At 41.1% G+C, this 19,887-nt stretch overlaps 1 protein-coding gene across 1 annotated transcript in view; it reads right to left on the bottom strand.

Moving 5' to 3' along the window:
• Positions 1-19,887, bottom strand: part of SLC9A6 (solute carrier family 9 member A6) — a 105,822-nt gene that overhangs the window by 50,464 nt on the left and 35,471 nt on the right. Inside the window, exons 2-3 of the mRNA XM_073599203.1 lie at positions 10,750-10,949; positions 1,863-1,940 (exon numbers count right to left, since the gene is read on the bottom strand). Of these exons, the coding sequence (XP_073455304.1) occupies positions 1,863-1,940; positions 10,750-10,949 (278 nt within the window). The remainder of the gene's footprint in view (positions 1-1,862; positions 1,941-10,749; positions 10,950-19,887) is intronic.

The raw sequence follows: 19,887 nt of genomic DNA, 5'->3' as shown, positions 1-19,887 counted from the left end.
TTCCTTTTTATTGATTTATGGGGAGGAAAGGTTCTCAACTTTTAACCCCCTGTTAGAAATTCCTCCTTGAAAGTGCCCATTTCCGTAAGGGAGAAGAAAAAAAAAAAAAAAAAAAAAAGAAACCCTTTATAATACCCTCACCCATTGCCTATAGTGTTTATATCGCTCAGTGATTTCCTTCTTAATAAAATAAATAGTGAATTTTCAAAACCCTTTTTGTTAATCTATAAGGAGGAGAAAATCTCGATTTTCTACATCAATCGAAAGTTCCTCCAGTAAAGTGTACCAAAAAAAAAAAAAAACCCCTTTGTAATACCCTCACCCATTGCCTATAGTGTTTAATTCTCTCAGTGACTTCCTTCTTAATAAAATAAACTGTGAATTTTCAAAAGCCTTTTTTATTAAGTTATAAAGAGGAGAAATTCTCAGCTTTTTACTTCCATTGAAATTCTTCCAGTAAAGTGTGCCTAATTATTGTGTACTAACAAAAAAAAAAAAGGGGGGGGGGCATAGGCGGGGAATGGCGGAGCACCGGAGCACCCAATTACTTCCCATATAGTTCACATAAACCTGGGTTTGTGCAAATTCCAACCAACTCTTCCAAGTACTAACAAACTTTATTTCTGGAGTTATTTTGCATATGTATTACTTCTTTCATTAACCTAATTTTGGCTACCTCCCTAAACCAATCCTTTATGGTCGGGATTGTACTTGATTTCCATTGTTTCGGGATTAATTCCTTTGCTGCATTCAGCGAATATGGAATAATTGCTGCTCTAAATTTCTTCCTTGGCATGCCCGTTATATGAAACAGGCATTGCCAGGGATCAAGTCCAATTTAATTCCCACTGATCTTCTTTATTCAATCAAGTACTTCCCTCCAATAAGGCTTGATTAGTGGACACTGCCACCATATATGTGCATGCGTTCCAATCTCCCCACATTCCCTCCAACATAGAGGGGACAGGTTTATTTTATGCAATTTTACTTGGCAATACCACTTAATAATTTATAATTCCTTTCCTTCATCCTTGTGTCCATTGATCCCACTGTTCCCACCCCTCCAAGGGACACAGAGATTCCACATCTGGGGACCTCATCAACGTCCTATATACTGTACATTGGAAATCCCCTGTCTTTTTATTCCCCCTTGATCGACTAGTCTTTCTCATAAATTTAGCTTGCTAACTGAGCGGAGGGGTTTCGGGAGAGATTCTACAAAATGTTGAAGTTGTCTATATCTCCATGTATCCCATGATGTTACCCCATATTTTCCTTGCAGTTCCGATAGTGAGCAAAGGACATTTCCCTTCAGGACATCTTTTAACCTCAGATGATCCAAGGAGGTCCATTTTAAATACAATTTATTGTCCTTACCTGGAGGGAAATAATTGTTACCTGTCAACGGCATCAGAGGACTATTATATTGCCAAGAAGTATTTTTAAGAAGCTTATTCCATACTCTCAATGTTTCTATGGTAATTGGAGCCATTTCTCTAGGAAAACCTCTATATTGCCATGGAATCCAAATAATCTGGCTCAAGGCTGATTTACTCAACTCTGCCTCTAATGACACCCATTTTTTATACGGGGAACCATGCACCCAGTCCATAACTCTCCGTAGTATTGCCGTCACGTAGTATTTTTCAAAATCTGGAAGGAATAATCCTCCCCTTTCCTTTGATCTACTCAAAAGTATAGGCAATATGATTGCATCTATTATTCCATATAAACTTTTGCAATATCAATCTAAGAGTTTTGAAATAAGCCACGGGAATATTTATCGGGAGACACTGGAAGATATACAGGGCTTTCGGGAGAGTCATCATTTTGTTGACTGTGAGAAAACTTCTATACCTTACCCGCTTTAGGCTATATCCTGCGTAAAATATGATTGGCGGAAGAAGAATGTTGAAAAAAACTTCAGGATCAAATGTAACCTGTAAAGAAAGTAAGAGAAAATGCTCAATCATTCACCCTGCCAGAAATAATTTAAATATTTTTAACTAATATTGACACTGCACACTGACACCATGATGTTTAACATTTTCCTATGGTAATTAAAAAAATAATCTCTAAAACTTGTTCAATTTGAATTTAAGGTTGAATTCCTTGTTTGCTGACACTTTAAAAAGTTTGTTTGGGCCAAGCTGTCCAAAGTGAACTATTTCCATTACTAAGGGATGCGACCAAGGTGTGTGCTGTATCATGCTGTAGTAGAATTAACTACATATGGTATGCAGCTGCTGTTCAACAGCAGTACAGGCAACTTCCCATCTGCAGTTGAAACAAAATTGGAGAGGTAGGTGGATGATATCACAATCTCCACCTCAACCAATCATAGGAAGCTTGGATTTATTGATAAGAATGCAAGACTTCTACTGAATGGCTAGGAAGCATTCAGGCTGACTTGATATTGTTCCAGCATGAGGCGGGAAGCCATCCATACTGCTTCGGAACACAGTGCCGCATAGTGTATGTAGCTGATGCCACATCACTTAGCAATCTAAATTGTTTGGGCCAGCTTGGCCCAAACAAACTACTTAAAGGGATTAGAAACCCCCCCCCATCTTTAAATTTTTTTAAGTTAAAAAATATGTTATACTTACCCGTTATGTGCAATGGGGTCTCCTGCCATCTCCTCCTCAGAGAGCATCAGTGACCTCTCCTGAAGACGTCCGTGTGACAAAATGTGTTGGGCGAATCTTGTTGACATCACTTTCTATTTCTGGTCAATGGAACACAGACTGATATAGGGAGTACTATAGAGGAGCGCTCTTGGCTTGTGTAATGCAAGCATTGATACTCTAAGTAGTTTTAGTGTTTATGGGTCAAATAAAAATAAATTATATTTGCACGACACAGATTTCTCCTTGAGGGCCGCCCTGGTGCTTTTCAATGAGTTTGGGTGCTTCTTGGGTGTCCAAATTAATTGGTCGAAATCTATACTTTTTTCTCTAGACCCTTTATCACAAGTTAACGCAGCAAATACTGCCTTACAGTGGGTTAATAAATTTAAATAAATATTTAGGTATTCAAATACAGCCTGACCCTAACAAATTCCATGACCTAAATATACATCGCGTACTGGTACAGCTGCGGGCTAGGTGTGCATCCTGGGGGACCTTCCGCTAAACCTACTGGGGCGCATTAATCTTATAAAAATGGTATTCCTTCCTAAATTCAAGTACTTATTTCGAAATTTCCCCGCATGGATTCCGGGTTCATTTTTCCAGGAACTAGACTGATGCATCGGTGCGTTTATATGGGGTGGAACTTCTCCACGTCTGGCAAGGTCCACCCTGTGTCTTCCGGTGCGGTGCGAAGGGCTGGCATTGCCTAGGTTCCTTGTATACTATTGGGCAGCTGTATTGGTCTCTGTCCGCTGGTGGTTGGTCCACTCAAGGGCAAATGCAGCTGTATGCTTGGAAGCGGCCCTACTGGGCTCTCACAACGACCTTGGGAACCTGGTTTATCAAGGCCCTGGGGCCTATGCTGACCTTCCGGAGCCGACTGGGAAAACTCTCCGAGTATGGGTGGTCACTAGGAAGAGATTCTATAGACAGAATTGTTGGTCACCCTTTCAGCCACTATGGGGCAACCCTAGTCTTCCACACATTTGGTCCATCCCGGACCCTCAAGATTGGGCAAAATACAGTGTATAGGTCCTTAAGGAAATTTTGCAGACAGGGACATTACTAGCATTCAAAAGACCTTTCGACTCAATTTAATTTGCCTACATGGATGTATTTCCATTATCAGCTGCGCCACGCTGCCCCAAAAAGTTTGACAGAATCTGGCAACCATGGATGGCGTGAGTAACCTATTATAAACTTTCATTTTCACATAGTGGACTTTACATTTTGGGACTTGGATTTTTCATGATTACCACAAATTGTGCATCAGAACCTGGCATTGAGTATAATGTTATGCATTAGAGGTGGTTTTAGGTGTAAATGAATTTGATTTATTGAGATTGATGTACAGGCATTTGAGTATGAAATCCACTTATGAAATTTAAGGCACGGTTCGCACTTTATATTTTTAAGAAGTTGTTTTGCATATATTTATTAGAGTGCTGCACTAGTTTAAACATACAAAATCATGTGTCAATAATGCATATCAGTGGAGCCTGTTCAAATTAATAGCAGTGCATCCTATTTACAAATTGTTGTTGTGCAAAACATATGCAGGAGAATAAAAAGCATGTTAACTTGCTAAAAAAAACAAAACAAAAACAAATCAAATCAACACATACAACAACTTTATGCTTTGATGTGTACACAACTGTGAAATAAGCCTGCAAAATCCTGCAAGCTATAGTTTAGTACAGCCTTTTTCAATCAGGGTACCTTCGGGTTTCTTCCGGGGTGCCTTGGCAAAATGCCTCAAAATTACCCAAAAACTGTATAAAAGCCAGCGGGCAGATCAAGCCTGCCCTTTAGTTATATAAAGTCACAGGTTTTCATTGAGCTTCACTACAACATTCTAGCCACCAGTGTACTAACAACCAACCTCATCAGTTGATGAGGAGGATGTCAGACATATGCATGGCATCCTCGTTTGCCCTTCTGCTGCCCCTTGTTTGCCCTTCTGCTGCCCCTTGTTTGCCCTTCTGCTGCACTGGGATCATGTTAGCTGAGTGAGGGAGAGGAGTGAGGGAAAAGAAAAAGATTGGCATACTAGTGTGCAAAGGTGTATTTGCTTTGGAAGAATAAATCATGTCGGGTGTCCTAAATGTGTGGATGTTGGTGCGTTATGTAAAAATATTAGTCCACTTTTCTACATTTCAGAATGGGGTGCCTTGGGTTTGTGCAGAATTGTAACGGGTACCTTGATTGAAAACAGGTTGAGCGATACGGTCTTCTTCACGAACCCTGCTATTTTTTGGACTCTCAGGAACCTATACTCTTCAAATGCATATTGAATCGTCCCTACGCAGGTTTGTAACCAAGGTATGGTTGTTTGTTCCAGTACGCCCTGTATCTTGTATTTGTTAACTCTGTGATTGCTTAACCACTTGCCGACCGCCCGCCGTCGTTTGGCGGTGGCAGAATGGCTCCCTGCACGAATCACCGTAGCTGTACGGCAGCAGCTTTAAGGGGTATAGGGGGCGCACGCTCGCCACGGTACTGAGGAGTTGATGCGCGCGCCCAACAGCCGCGTTGTCCGCCAGGCACCTGCGATCGCTCCTGACAGATCCAGAAAGAGGATCTGTGTGTGTAAACACACAAATCCACGTTCTGGCAGGGGAGAGGAGACAGATCGTGTGTTCCTAGTATATAGGAACACAGATTGGTCTCCCCCAGGCAGTCCCATCCCACTACAGTTAGAACACGCTGAAGGAATACATTTAACCCCTACCCTGCCAGTGACATTTATACAGTAATCAGTGGCTATTTTCAGTGGTCCAAAAAAAAAAAAAAAAAGTGTCAAAAGTGTCCGATCTGCAATGTCACAGTCCCAAAAATCGCAGATTGTTGCCATTACTAGTAAAAAGTAAAATTTAAAAAAAAAAAAAAAAAAAAAAAAAAAAGGATGATAAAAATGCCATAGATCTATCCCCCCATTTTGTAGACGCTACTTTTGCGCAAACCAATCAATATACGCTTATTGCTATTTTTTTAGCAAAAATATATCGAAGAATATATATCGGCCTAAACTGAGGAAGAATTTTTATTTTTTTTAATTTGGGGATATTTATTATAGCAAAAAGTCAAAAATAGTGTTTTTTTTCAAAATTGTCACTTTTTGTTTATAGCGCAAAAAATAAAAAAACCGTAGAGGTGATCAAATACCACCAAAAGAAAACTCTATTTGTGGGGAAAAAAGGACGTCAATTTTGTTTGGGTACAGCGTCGCATGACCACACAATTGTCAGTTAAAGCGACGCAGTGATGTATTGCAAAAGGTGGCCCGGTCAGGAGGGGGGTAAATCCTTCCGGGGCTGAAGTGGTTAATTCTGCCAAACCTTTCTGTACCAGGGAAACACTGGTTTAGCATACCTGTAGGGATGAGTGGCAGTGCATGAAAAGCGCAGTCCAGTATGTTTTAACATGCACAGCTGCACTCAAAAAGCTAGATGGACCCATTTCTTCAGTAAAAGCATTTTACAAACATGCAAAACAACTAAAATTCAATACTTCACATTGAAACCACACAAGTGCTATACAGTGCCTTGAAAAAAGTATTCATACCCCCTTGAAATTTTACACATTTTGTCATGCTACAACCAAAAACGTAAATGTATTTTATTGGGATTTTATGTGATAGACCAACACAAAGAGGAAGGAAAACGACAAATGGTTTTCATTTTTTTACATATAAATTTCTGAAAAGTGTGGCATGCATTTGTATTCAGCCCCCTTTACTCTAACTATAATCTAAAGGAACCAACAGTCTTCAGTCACCTAATTAGTAAATAGAGCCCACCTGTGTGCAATTTGATCTCAGTATAAATACAGCTGTTCTGTGAAGCCCTTGGACATTTGTTAGAAAACCTTAGTGAACAAATAGCATCATGAAGGCCAAGGAACACACCAGACAGGTCAGGCATAAAAGTTGTGGAGAAGTTTAAAGCAGGATTAGGTTATAAAAAAAAATATCCAAAGCCTTTATCCTTCGAACATCCCACAAAGCACTGTTTAATCCATCATCCAAAAATGGAAAGAGTATGGCACAACTGTAAACCTACCAAGACATGGCCATCCACCAAAACTGAGATCCTGGGAGAGCATTAAATCAGAGAAGCAGCCAAGAGGCCCATGGTAACTCTGGAGGAGCTGCAGAGATCCATAGCTCAGGTGGGAGAATCTGTCCACAGGACAACTATTAGTCGTGCAATCCACAAATCTGGCCTGTATGGAAGAGTGGCAAGAAAAAAGCCATTGTTGAAGGAAAGCCATAAGACGTCCCATTTGCAGTTTGCAAGAAGCCATGTGGGGGACACAGCAAAACATGTGGAAGAAGATGCTCTGGTCAGATGAGCCCAAAATTTTGGCCTAAAAGAAAAAACACTATGTGGTGGAAAAATAACACCGCACATCACCCTAAACACACCATCCCCACTGTGAACATGGTGGTGGCAGCATCATGTTGTGGGGGTGCTTTTCTTCAGCAGGGACAGAGAAGCTGGTCAGAGTTGATGGGAAGATAGATCGGACCAAATACAGGGCAATCTTAGATGAAAACCTGTTAGAGTCTGCAAAAGACTTGAGACTGGGGTGGAGGTTCACCTTCCAGCAGGACAACGACCCTAAAAATACAACAAGAGCTACAATGGAATGGTTTAGATCAAAGAATATTCATGTGTTAGAATGGCCCAGTCCAGACCTAAATCCAATTGAGAATCTGTGGCAAGACTTGAAAAATTGCTGTTCACAGACGCTCTCCATCCAATCTGACAGAGCTTGAGCTATTTTGCAAAGAAGAATGCGCAAAAATTTTACTCTAGATGTGCAAAGCTGGTAGAGGCATACCCAAAAAGACTTGCAGCTGTATTTGCAACGAAAGGTGATTCTACAAAGTTTTGACTCAGGGGGGCTGAATACAAATGCACACCACACTTTTCACATATTTGTAAAAAATTTTGAAAACCAATTATCTTTTTTCTTCCACCTCACAATTATGTGCCACTTTGTGTTGGTCTATCACATAAAATCCCAATTAAAATACATTTGCGTTTTGGTTGTAACATGACAAAATGTGGAAAATTTCAAATGGGGTATGAATACTTTTTTCAAGGCACTGTAAAAACAAACATTCAATTAAACGGTATTTTAACACATCAGACAGACTTTACATTTTAATATTTAAAAAACACAACAATATACTCACACAGCTAGTTTACAATTCTGAGTACTAGGGATGAACCGATGTTCGAGTCGAACATTGGGTGTTCGCCGAATAGCGAACAATTTGGGGTGTTCGGGGCAAATTCGAAAGCCGCGGTACACCCTTTAAAAGTCTACGGGATAAATCAAAAGTGCTAATTTTAAATGCTTATATGCATGGTATTGTCATAAAAAGTGTTTGGGGACCTGAGTCCTGCCCCAGGGGACATGTATCCATGCAAAAAAAAGTTTTACATACGTCCGTTTTTTCGAGAGCAGTGATTTTAATAGTGCTTAAAGTGAAACAATAAAAGTGAAATATTCCTTTAAATTTCGTACCTGGGGGTGTCTATAGTATGCCTGTAAAGTGGCACATTTTTCCCCGTGTTTAGAACAGTCCCTGCACAAAATGACATTTCTAAAAGGAAAAAAAAAGTAATTTAAAAGTACTGCGGCTATAATGAATTGTCGGGTCTCGGCAATACAGATAAAAGTCATTGAAAAAAACGGCATGGGATCCCCCCCCCCGTCCATTACCAGGCCCTTTGGGTCTGGTATAAATATTAAGGGATATCTCAAACCAAAATAAAAAAAAAAAAAAAAAAAAAATTGCGTGGGGGTCCCCCCAAATTCCATACCAGGACCTTCAGGTCTGGTGTGGATATTAGGGGCAACCCTGTGCCAAATTTTTTTTTAAAATGGCGTAGGGGTCCCCCTCAAAATCCATACCAGACTCTTCAGGTCTGATGTGGATTTTAAGGGGAACCCCGCGCCAAAATTTTTTAAAAAATGGCGTAGGGGTCCCCCTCAAAATCCATACCAGACCCTCCAGGTCTGATGTGGATTTTAAGGGGAACCCCGCACCAAATTTTTTTTAAAAAATGGCGTGGGGGTCCCCCCAAAAATCCAAATCAGACCTGAATTTTATAAAAAAATAAAAATGTCCCACGAAGTCCATTCATCTTCTCCCGCTCCACTGACGGACCGAAAAAAATAAATAAGATCCGCCTCCATGGGAGGCCCCCGCTGTATGATGCGTCCTCGCAGGTGACAGTTCTTTTATAACAGAACGGGGCCACGCGGTGATGTACCCAGGTGACCCCGCCCCCCTCTGACGCATGGGGACTTCCCCATGGCTTTCCCAGGGTAAGGGTACAATATGTACATGTACATTTCGATAAGCCCCCCGCCCGCAGACCCCCACAACCACCGGGCAAGGGTTGTAGGGATGAGGCCCTTGTCCCCATCAACATACCCCAAAGCACATTCCCCATGTTGAGGGCATGTGGCCTGGTACGGCTCAGGAAGGAGGGAGCGCTCTCTCGTCCTCCCCTCTTTTCCTGCGACCTGCCAGGTTGCATGCTCGGATAAGGGTATGGTATGGATTTTTGGGGGAACCCCCTGCCATTTTTTTTTAAAATTTTGGCACGGGGTTCCCCTTAAAACCCATGCCAGACCTGAAGGGTCTGGTATGGATTTTGAGGGGGACCCCTACGCCATTTTTTTTTTTAAATTGGCGCAGGCTTCCCCTTAATAACCATACCAGACCTGAAGGGCCTGGTATGGAATTTGGGGGGACCCCCATGCAATTTTTTTTTTTTTTAATTTTGTTTCGGGGGGTTCCCCTTAATATTCATACCAGACCCAAAGGGCCTGGTAATGGACTGGGGGGATCCCATGCCGTTTTTCTTCAATGAGTTTTATCTGTATTGCCAGGAACTGACAATTCATTATAGCCGCTAGTAGTTTTACATTACGGGAAAAATGTGCCACTTTACAGGCATACTATAGACACCGCCCAGGTACAAAATTTAAAGGAATATTTCACTTTTACTGTTTCACTTTAAGCATTATTAAAATCACTGCTCCCGAAAAAACTGCAGTTTTTAAAACTTTTTTTTTGCATTGATACATATCCCCTGGGGCAGGACCCAGGTCCCCAAACAATTTTTATGACAATAACTTGCATATTAATTCTTAAAATTAGCACGTTTGATTTTTCACGTTCATGTCCCATAGACTTTAACTGTGTTTGAACAATTTTTTTGCCTGTTCGCATGTTCTGCTGCGAACTGAACTGGGGGGTGTTCAGCTCATCCCTATTGAGCAGTAATATTAAAGGGTCTTTGTCTTTTGTTTTAAAATAACAAACATGTTATACTTACCTGCGCTGTGCAATGGTTTTGCACAGTGCAGCCATGATCCTCCTCTTCTGAGGTGCCACGCTGGCGATCCTGTCTCCTCTACCCCCATGTTGAGTGCCCCCATAGTAAGCCGCTTGCTGAGGGGGCACTCGTGCTTGCTCACTCCCGAGTCAACTCGGCCCCTGTCACTGCCTCTGATTGACAGCAGTGGGAGCCAATGTCTCCTGCTGCCATATCTGAGTCAATAAGGAGTGAGAGAGCCTCTTGTGCACATCGCTGGAATGAGATCAGGCTCAGATATCTATTTAGGGGGGCTGCAGGGGAAGCTGCATACAGAAGGTTTTTTACCTTACTTTACAACCACTTTAAACACATCTAGTTCTGTTTTCATATTTTTACTACTTGACAAACATATATACTAATAAATCTATTACCTTTATCTAGACACACTGAAGAATGTCAGTGTATTCACCTATAGCTCAACATTAACGAGTAAAATATGTAACTAGGTTACTTTTCTGAACAAAATTAGACATCTCTAAACAGGTTGCAGCCAGACAGATCCTGCCTGTGCTGCCTATGAACCTAATTATATGGGAAAACAAGGTTGTAAAATGAGGATTAGAACTACTGACCTACTACATAAAATGAAGTTGTTAATACTGCAGAATGTATAGCGCCTAACGAGTTTTTATATGTGAAGTGCGTGCTGCACGAGGTTCATTGATACATGCCCACACATGATAATGAACCCACCATCCACCCAGTCTCACCTTCCGCAGCATTTCATCGTCCTGGACGTTGTTCAGCTCCTGAGGGCTGATCTCCCCTTTCAGGGTGTACTCGTAGAACTTGCCACTCACGTTCACTACCAGTGTGGCTGGGCTCGTTTCCTGCTCACAGCTCATGGTTACATTGTTCACATCACTAGAAACATGGATACCATATCGCAGCACCACTCCAACGATGAGGCCTGGAAATCAAGAAGCAGCATAGGATTACCGATTTTCAAACATACTAAAATGAACACTATAGGTCTTCTCCGATAACATTTATTGTACCACTATACATGTACAACTCTGGCTACACAAAGTAATAAACCAGGAGTCTCTGTGACCGTCTTCTCTGTTGCAGCACACAGAAGCCCGTGGGGAACAAATCAACACATGTGGAAACACTTCGTACATAGTCATAGTAGCTCACTGACTAAAATGTATCAAAGAAGAATAAAAAAAAAAAAAAAAAAAAAAAAAAAAAGGAAGGGGAGGTTGTCTATTCAACTAATACCCAGGTACAGAGAGATGTGCCAACGGGGCATGCGTATCACCACTAATTACAACCATCGGCTGCTGCGCGGTCCAGCATGGTGTGTCCCGAGTGACGCTGGTATCCTTATCATCAGTGACTAGAGATTGATCTCACAGGGATTTGCCTTTAAGTCCATTAACATCTGTCTGGCCCCAATGTAGGTGGCCCCTGGATGAGAGCTGTGGTCTGATTCCAACTGGTGATTAAAGGCCGAGGCTGTTATTAGCCACAAGCGCTATACAGCTTACTGTCTGGTAGGCGTGAAATTTATGTGGTGGAGGGATTGTTGTGTTTGTGAGTCACTGTCACATTGAGAAGATTCTGAGAAGTGATCTATTCAGTTTGAAGAGTGATTGACACAATTGTGTTATTTCTACTTGTGGGGACTTTGAAAAGTGATTCACACACTTTGAAGAGTGATACACACTCATGCCACAATTTTTGCAAATAATTGTGACAATTATATTTGAGTGGATTCTGAATGGTGGTTTACATATTACAAAGAGCGATTCACAGCTTTTTGTCTCTATTCAGAACTTTCAATTTATTATTTTTCCATATGGTTTGCATTCACATTTTTTTTTTATTAGGATTTCCAACATTGCACAATTTTTTATCATCTGTATTTAATTTTGTAATTACATGCAATTGTGTTATTGTCACCAGATAACGCTGAAAAGTGATTCACACACTTGGAATAGCGATTCACAGATTTCATTCATTTTTGCACTTTGGTGTCTTGGTTTCTGTTTTATTTTTGTAACTGTTCGCATGATTATTAGCGCAGCTCATTTTTATTCCTATTATATTTCTGTATGCATCCTACAGCTGAGCTGCTGCTGCTCTTCCACTTATTTTATGTAGCATAATAGTTCATTAGTGCGGTTTACCTTTTTTACAGAGAGATCTGTCTTGGAGGGATAAAACATGTTATTCTGCTTCAAAACATATACTTTGGTTACCTTAGAAGGACATGCTCAAACATTTGGTATCTCAGAGTAGTACATCCACCCCGTCCAGATGTCTCTAAATTTTTCTTGTTGGTCCCTAACAGTGTGTATCAAATGTTCAGCCTCTATAAAAAAAAAAAAAAAAAAAGTATCTACTTCCCTTTTCCAATCAGATAGTATAGGGCAATCTCCTGATTGGCTAACTGACTTTGACTGACAGCAGTGGGAGCCGCCACAGGAGGGAGAGTCCTGGATGGCTGAGGCACTCGTGGACATCGCTGGATAGAGAGGGGGCTCAGGTAAGTATTAGGGGGGCTGCTGCACACAGAAGGCTTTTTATCTTAATGCATTAGGATAAAAAACCTTCTGACTTTAAAACCACTTTAAGGAGATGGGGGGGGGTTGCACTTCTCTTGAAGATGGTATTCCATGAAAAAGAAGGTGAAACAGATAATTTGCGATTGGTCTAAACCTCCAAGCAGAGCCCCCCCCTCCCACCACCACCACCGTGAAACTAAGACAACAGACAGCAGCACTTTCCCAACGAGCAAGGAGTGGGTGGGGCTGTGAGCTCCACTAACGCTCTGATCCCGCCCCATGGTACACAGGCGACAGGCAGCGCCGTATTACTAGTGAGCAAGGAGTGGACAGGGCCTGTGAGCTCTACTGAAGCTCTGACCCAGCCCCATGCCATGCTGCGTCAAAAAGGCATGCAATAGATGCAGTGGACCAGCGGCCGCAATGTCTACCGGCCACCCGCAATCACTCCACAGAGCCAGAACGGGGATCTGTGATGTAAACAAACAAACCCGTTCTGACAGGGGAGTAGAGAGATATATAAAAAATAAAAAATGCCATAAATCTATCCCCTATTTTGTAGACGCTATAACTTTTGCATAAACCAATCAATATACGCTTATTGCGTTTTTTTTTACCAAAAATATGAAGAAAAATACATATTGGCCTAAACTGACAAAGACATTTTTTATTTTGTTTTTTGTATATGTATTATAGCAAAATGTAAAAAACAGAGGTGATCAAATACTACCAAAAGAAAGCTCTCTTTGTGGGGGGAAAAAAAACCAAAAAAACATACATTTTGTTTGGGTACAACGTCGCACAACCACGCAATTGCCAGTTAAAGCGACGCAGTGCCATATCGCAAAATATGGCCTGGTCATTAAGGTGGTAAATCCTTCCGGTCCTTAAGTGGTTAAACAAGGTTAGTCCTAAACTGTAAAATACGTTAAATACAGTCCTGTATGATATGTTAAATACAGTTCTATAAGAAACACCTTATTTTCTGGCAGTGCCCCCCCAGCCCCCCGAGACTAGATGCTGTATCTGCCCCTGCCTCTAAGGGATTTTTTTTAATCCAAGGAGTGATAGCTTCCCAAAATACACAAATTTTAAGGCAGGACCACTAGATGCGGAGGAATGTACCTCGCTGATCACATCCCCTTCAACAGTGGTCGCTGGCAGTAGGAAATATCTGGGCCAGGCAGGAGGGAGTCTTTTATCATCTGGTGAGAAATTTATATGAGGATTCTTGCGTTCGGGAACTAAACAAAGAGGTATGGGGGAGGGGTGAACTTCAGTTCAAATTCTCTCTCCCATTCCCTGATGTAATAAGGAACCGTCAGAGAGCAAGTACCTAACACAAATTTATACATTTGGGACAATAAATGTTAGGGAGCTGTCTGCACATAGATTCAAACGCTGTAAGGTTTGTCCCCGGACGCAGTTTATATTCTAATTTGGAAATAAAGTTAGTCAATTGGCGATGCCTCCAGTTCGTGAATGGGAAGGTACCATAGGAGGACTGTAAGACTTGAAGGGGTAATGGAATCCTTGAGGAGCCATTTTTACACATGATGTATCCCCGTCTGCCCACCATGAGCGAAAAAATCTGCGTTTCACACCTGGCAAAAACCATGGATATCTCCCCAGTGGAGCTAGTGGAGATGTCAGAGGAGCATAACGATTAGTACTATTTAACCTATCCCAGATAGTCAATGTTGATCTAATTGGGGGGAGGGGTCCATGGCTACCATTTTTACCTAAAAATGGATCTAAACACAGATGTTATTGCAATGCTATAACAGCCTACTGGGATGAACAGATAAGTAAAGAACAAGAAAGGCTGAGACAGTTGCTTTTCCCAGAAATATTGCAACTAGTGCATGTGACATTGAAGAAACCCGGGCATTTTCAGATGTGAAGAAACATTGGTTGAACCTCCTCTTCAGCACTGAAGTCACAAGATGCCCAGTTTTGCTTCCTGTACTGTGGTACAGAAATTGTAGGGAACACTACTGGTGCATTTCATTGCTTCCATATACAGTTGTGCTCATAAGTTTACATACCCTGGCTGAATTTATGATTTTTTGGCCATTTTTCAGAGAATATAAATAACACAAAAAATTTTTTTCACTCATGGTTAGTGTTTGGCTAAAGCCATTTATTATCATCAATCAACTGTGTTTACTCTTTTTAAATCATAATAACAACAGAAACTACCCAAATGACCCTGATCAAAACTTTACATACCCTGGTTATTTTGACCTGATAACATGCACACAAGTTGGGTTTGTATGGCTATTAAAGTTAACCATCTTCACCTGTGATCTGTTTGCTTGTAATGTGTGTGTGTGTGTGTGTGTGTGTGTGTGTGTGTGTGTGTGTGTGTGTGTAAAAGGTCAATGAGTTTCTGGATTCCTGACAGACCCTTGCATCTTTCATCCAGTGCTGCACTGATGTTTCTGGATTCTGAGTCATGGGGAAGGCAAAAGAATTGTCAAAGGATCTGCGGGAAAAGGTGGTTGAACTTTATAAAACAGGAAAGGGATATAAAAAGATATCCAAGGAATTGAGAATGCCAATCAGCAGTGTTCAAACTCTAATCAAGAAGTGGAAAATGAGGGGTTCTGTTGGGCTACCTGACCATGGTTTGGTTTCAACTAAAATATTAGCCACAACTGCCAGGAAAATTGTTCGGGATGCAAAGCAAAACCCACAAATAACTTTAGGTGAAATACAGGACTCTCTGAAAACATGTGGTGTGGCTGTTTCAAGATGCACAATAAGGAGGCACTTGAAGAAAGATGGTCTGCATGGTCACCAGAAGAAAACCATTACTATGCAAATGCCACAAAGTATCCGGCTTACAGTACATCAAACAGCACAGGGACAAGCCTCAAACCTTCTGGCATATAGTAATTTGGAGTGATGAGACCAAAATTGAGCTTTTTTGACCACAACCATAAACACTACATTCGGAGAGGAGTCAACAAGGCCTATGATGAAAAGGTACACCATTCCTACTGAGGAACACGGAGGTGGATCGCTGATGTTTTTGGGGATGTGTGAGCTACAAAGGCACAGGAAATTTGGTCAAAATTGATGGCAAGATGAATGCAGTATGTTATCAAAAAATACTGGAGGAACATTTGCATTCATCAGCCAGGAAGCTGCACATGGGACGTCTTTGAACATTCCAACATGACAATGATCCAAAACACAAGGCCAAGTTGACTGGTCATTGGCTACAGCAAAATAAAGTGAAGGTTCTGGCCATCTCAGTCTCCTGACCTCAATATCATTGAGCCACTCTGGGGAGATCTCAAAAGTGCAGTTCATGCAAGACAGCCTAAGAACTTACAGGAACTGGATGATTTTTGCCAAGAGGAATAGACAGCTTTACCATCTGAGAAGATAAAGAGCCTCATCCACAAATACCACAAAAGACTTCAAGCTGCCATTGATGTTAAAGGGGGCAATAACCGGTATTAAGGACTGGGGTATGTAAAGTTTTGATCAGGGTCATTTGGGTTGTTTCTGTTGTGATTATGATTTAAAAAGAGTAAACACAGTTGATTGATAATAAATGGCTTCAGCCAAACACTAACCATGAGTGAAAGAAAAAAGTTTTTGTTTTATCATTCATATTCTCTGAAAAATGGCCAAGAAATCATAAATTCTACCAGGGTATGTAAACTTATGAGCACAACTGTAAAGCTGCAATGATGGATAAGTGCAAAGTATTAATTTCACTGGGGCCACATCCAAGTATGGCACGTGTATGAACTGGCATCCCAAGCTTTTTGTAGAAATATACTGTACCTAATAAATGTCAAAGGGCCAATCACATTAATCAACAATGCAGCATCAGATAAAAAGCCAGTCATGTATAGCTAAATGGCACGGGCACTTAAAAGACATTTCACATGTTGATCAACTTCAGCAAACACACGTTAGACTGACAGCTACAGTTAATATAACCACTTTCCAGGCCTTTTCTAACACTTTTCGTTTACATGTAAAAATCAGCTTTTTTTGCTAGAAAATTAACTTAGAACCCCAAACATTATATTAATATACAGTATCTCACAAAAGTGAGTACACCCCTCACATTTTTGTAAATCTTTTATCTCATATCTTTTCATTGGACAGCACTGAATACATTACACTTTGCTACAATGTAAAGTAGTGAGTGTACAGCTTGTATAACAGTGTAAATTTGCTGTCCCCTCAAAATAACTCAACACACAGCCATTAATGTCAAAACCGCTGGCAACAATAGTGAGTACACCCCTAAGTGAAAATGTCCCAATTGGGCTCAATTAGCTATTTTCCCTCCCCGGTGTCAAGTGACTCATTAGGCTCATTACAAGGTCTCAGGGGTGAACGGGGAGCAGGTGTGTTAAATTTGGTTTTATCGCTCTCTCATACTGGCCACTGGAAGTTCACCATGGCAGCACGGTGGCCAAAACCATACAGCGGTTTAACAGGACAGGTTCCACTCAGAACAGGCCTTGCCATGGTCGACCAAAGAAGTTGCGTGCACGAGCTCAGCATCATATCCAGAGGTTGTCTTTGGGAAATAGACGTACGAGTGCTGCCAGCATTGCTGCAGAGGTTGAAGGGGTGGGGGGGTGGGGGGTTAGCCTGTCAGTGCTCAGACCATACGGCGCACACTGCATCAAATTGGTCTGCATGGCTGTCGTCCCAGAAGGAAGCCTCTTCTAATGATGATGCACAAGAAAGCCCACAAACAGTTTCCTGAAGACAAGCAGACTAAGGACATGGATTACTGGAACCATGTCCTGTGGTCTGATGAGACCAAGAGAAACTTAATTGGTTCAGATGGTGTCAAGTATGTGTGGCAACAACCAGGTGAGAAGTGTAAAGACAAGTGTATCTTGCCTACAGTCAAGCATGGTGGTGGGAGTGTCATGGTCTGGGGCTGCATGAGTGCTGCCGGCACAAGAGAGCTACAGTTCATTGAGGGAACCATGAATGCCAACATGTACTGTGACATACTGAAGCAGAGCATGATCCCCTCCCTTCAGAGACTGGGCTGCAGGGCAGTATTCCAACATGATAACGACATCAAACACACACCTCCAAGGCGACCACTGCCTTGCTAAAGAAGCTGAGGGTTAAGGTGATGGACTGGCCAAGCATGTCTCCAGACCTAAACCCCATTGAGCATCCTCAAAACAGAAGGTGGAGGAGCGCAAGGTCTCCAACGTTCACCAGCTCCGTGATGTCGTCATGGAGGAGTGGAAGAGAACTCCAGTGGCAACCTGTGAAGCTCTGGTGAACTCCATGCCTGAGAGGGTTAAGGCAGTGCTGGAAAATAATGGTGGCCACACAAAATATTGACACTTTGGACATTTTCACTTAGAGGTGTACTCACTTTTGTTGCTAGCGGTTTAGATATTAATGGCTGTGTGTTGAGTTTACACTGTTATACAAGCTGTACACTCACTACTTTACATTGTACCAAAGTGCCATTCCTTCAGTGTTGTCACATGAAAAGATGTAATAAAATATTGGTGGTGTACTCACTTTTGTGAGATACTGTATAATATATATATAAAATGTATACAAGAAGAGACCCTGGAGAACAAAATGATGGGTTTATGAATTTTTTTTTTATGTCACACGGTATTTGTGCAGAGGTTTTTCTTTAATGAATTTTAATGCACACAAACAAAATAGGTTACTCTCCTCACCGTTCAGTTTGTTTTTTCCATATTCGAAAACACCTCCGTTACTGGCATACATTTGACACTCATATGAGTCTCTTTCTTGTATGACATTTAACCTGTTATGAGACGTTGCTACTGTTTTCTCATGCACTGCTCTGTTGGATACTTATTTGCTTAAAAAAGGAATTTGAAAAAAAATAAATATCATTAAATATATAAATTATATATTCCCAATTTTTGTTAAAATATAAAAGAATGTGTTGCGCCAAGTAAATAAATACCTAACATGTGACACTTTAAAATTGCGCACACGTGGAATGGTGCCAAATTACAGTATTTAACCAGTTCTTCTCAGGAGCTGTCTTATTCTGGGTGGACGCCATATGATGTCTTCCCAAAACGGGCTGCGCCACCGGACAACGCAGATGACAGATCAGTGTGCCGCCCCGCCGCCTGTACCATGTGATCGCTGTGACCATTTACAGCAGATCACATGACAATTGTATACAATGGATGGCTTCCATTCATTGTATACATTTGCATTGCTTGATATGATTGGTCACAGTGTTCACATGGTACAGACAGGGCCAATCACAGCCTATCTGCACCATGTGATTAGCTGTGCCAATCACAGCTAATCACAATAGTAAAACACTGAATGAACTCATTTCATTCATTAAAAAATGGCTGTTTATAACAGTGAAATTCACTGTTATAAGCAATCAGTGTGTAAAAAATAAAAATAAAAAAAAATTATGTAACAGTATACATTTTGGCCTAAATTTAAAAACTATTTATTTGCAAAATTGTATAACAGAAATGAAAAAGAAAAAACACGTCTTTTTAAATTTATTTTGCAAAAAATAAAAAACCCAGCAGTGATTAAATACCACCGAAAGAAAGCTCTATTTGTGCGAAAAAATAAAAATTTTATATGGGTAGAGTGTTGCATAACTGTGAAACTGCCATTCAAAGTCTGACAAGGCTAAAAGCTTAAAATTGGCCTGGGCAGGAAGGAGATAATGCCTAGTATTGAAGTGGTTAAATATCTCCATAGGCGATGCTTCAAAAGTCTTTACAGGTTACCAGTTTTGAGTTATACAGGAGGTTTGGTGCTAGAATGTAATGTACAATATAAAGACTATGCTGCGGTATACCGTTTGGCTTACCAGATGTGCAAACCACCAAAAAACAGCACTCAGGACTTTTCCCAACTCGGCACACAATTTGGTGGGAACAGATAATACTGAAAGCCATGCAATTTGTCACATTAATGCATTTTACCTGTGTTGAAAAATACAGCAAAATGCTGAGAAAGAAACGGGCGACACCGCTGTAAATAATCTAGGAAGTTTTAATACAAACAGCACAACTCCTTTCAAAAGATAACTGTAAAACATGCTTGGCTGCAACATGCTGCCACTATGCTAAAATTATATGTACGTGTGTGGGGAAGAAACCGTTCTCTCCATTTCCTGGCCCATATGAGGCTGGCACAGTGTTTAAAACACTCTGGAACTCCTGAGCCAAGTTTCAGTCCGGTGCAGACATAGTATGAATGCTGAATTATGTCTGTACAATATCAATCCCCTACAGTGTCATTTTGGGTTTCCCTCTGCACTAACTTTGTATTATAATGGAGAACCACGGAAAGGGG

The sequence above is a fragment of the Aquarana catesbeiana genome, linkage group LG09 (genome assembly GCF_042186555.1).
Source record: "Aquarana catesbeiana isolate 2022-GZ linkage group LG09, ASM4218655v1, whole genome shotgun sequence".
Taxonomy (NCBI): Eukaryota; Metazoa; Chordata; class Amphibia; order Anura; family Ranidae; genus Aquarana; species Aquarana catesbeiana.
The sequence above is the reverse complement of the archived record's forward strand: the minus strand, read 5'-3'. Positions and strand labels throughout refer to the sequence as shown.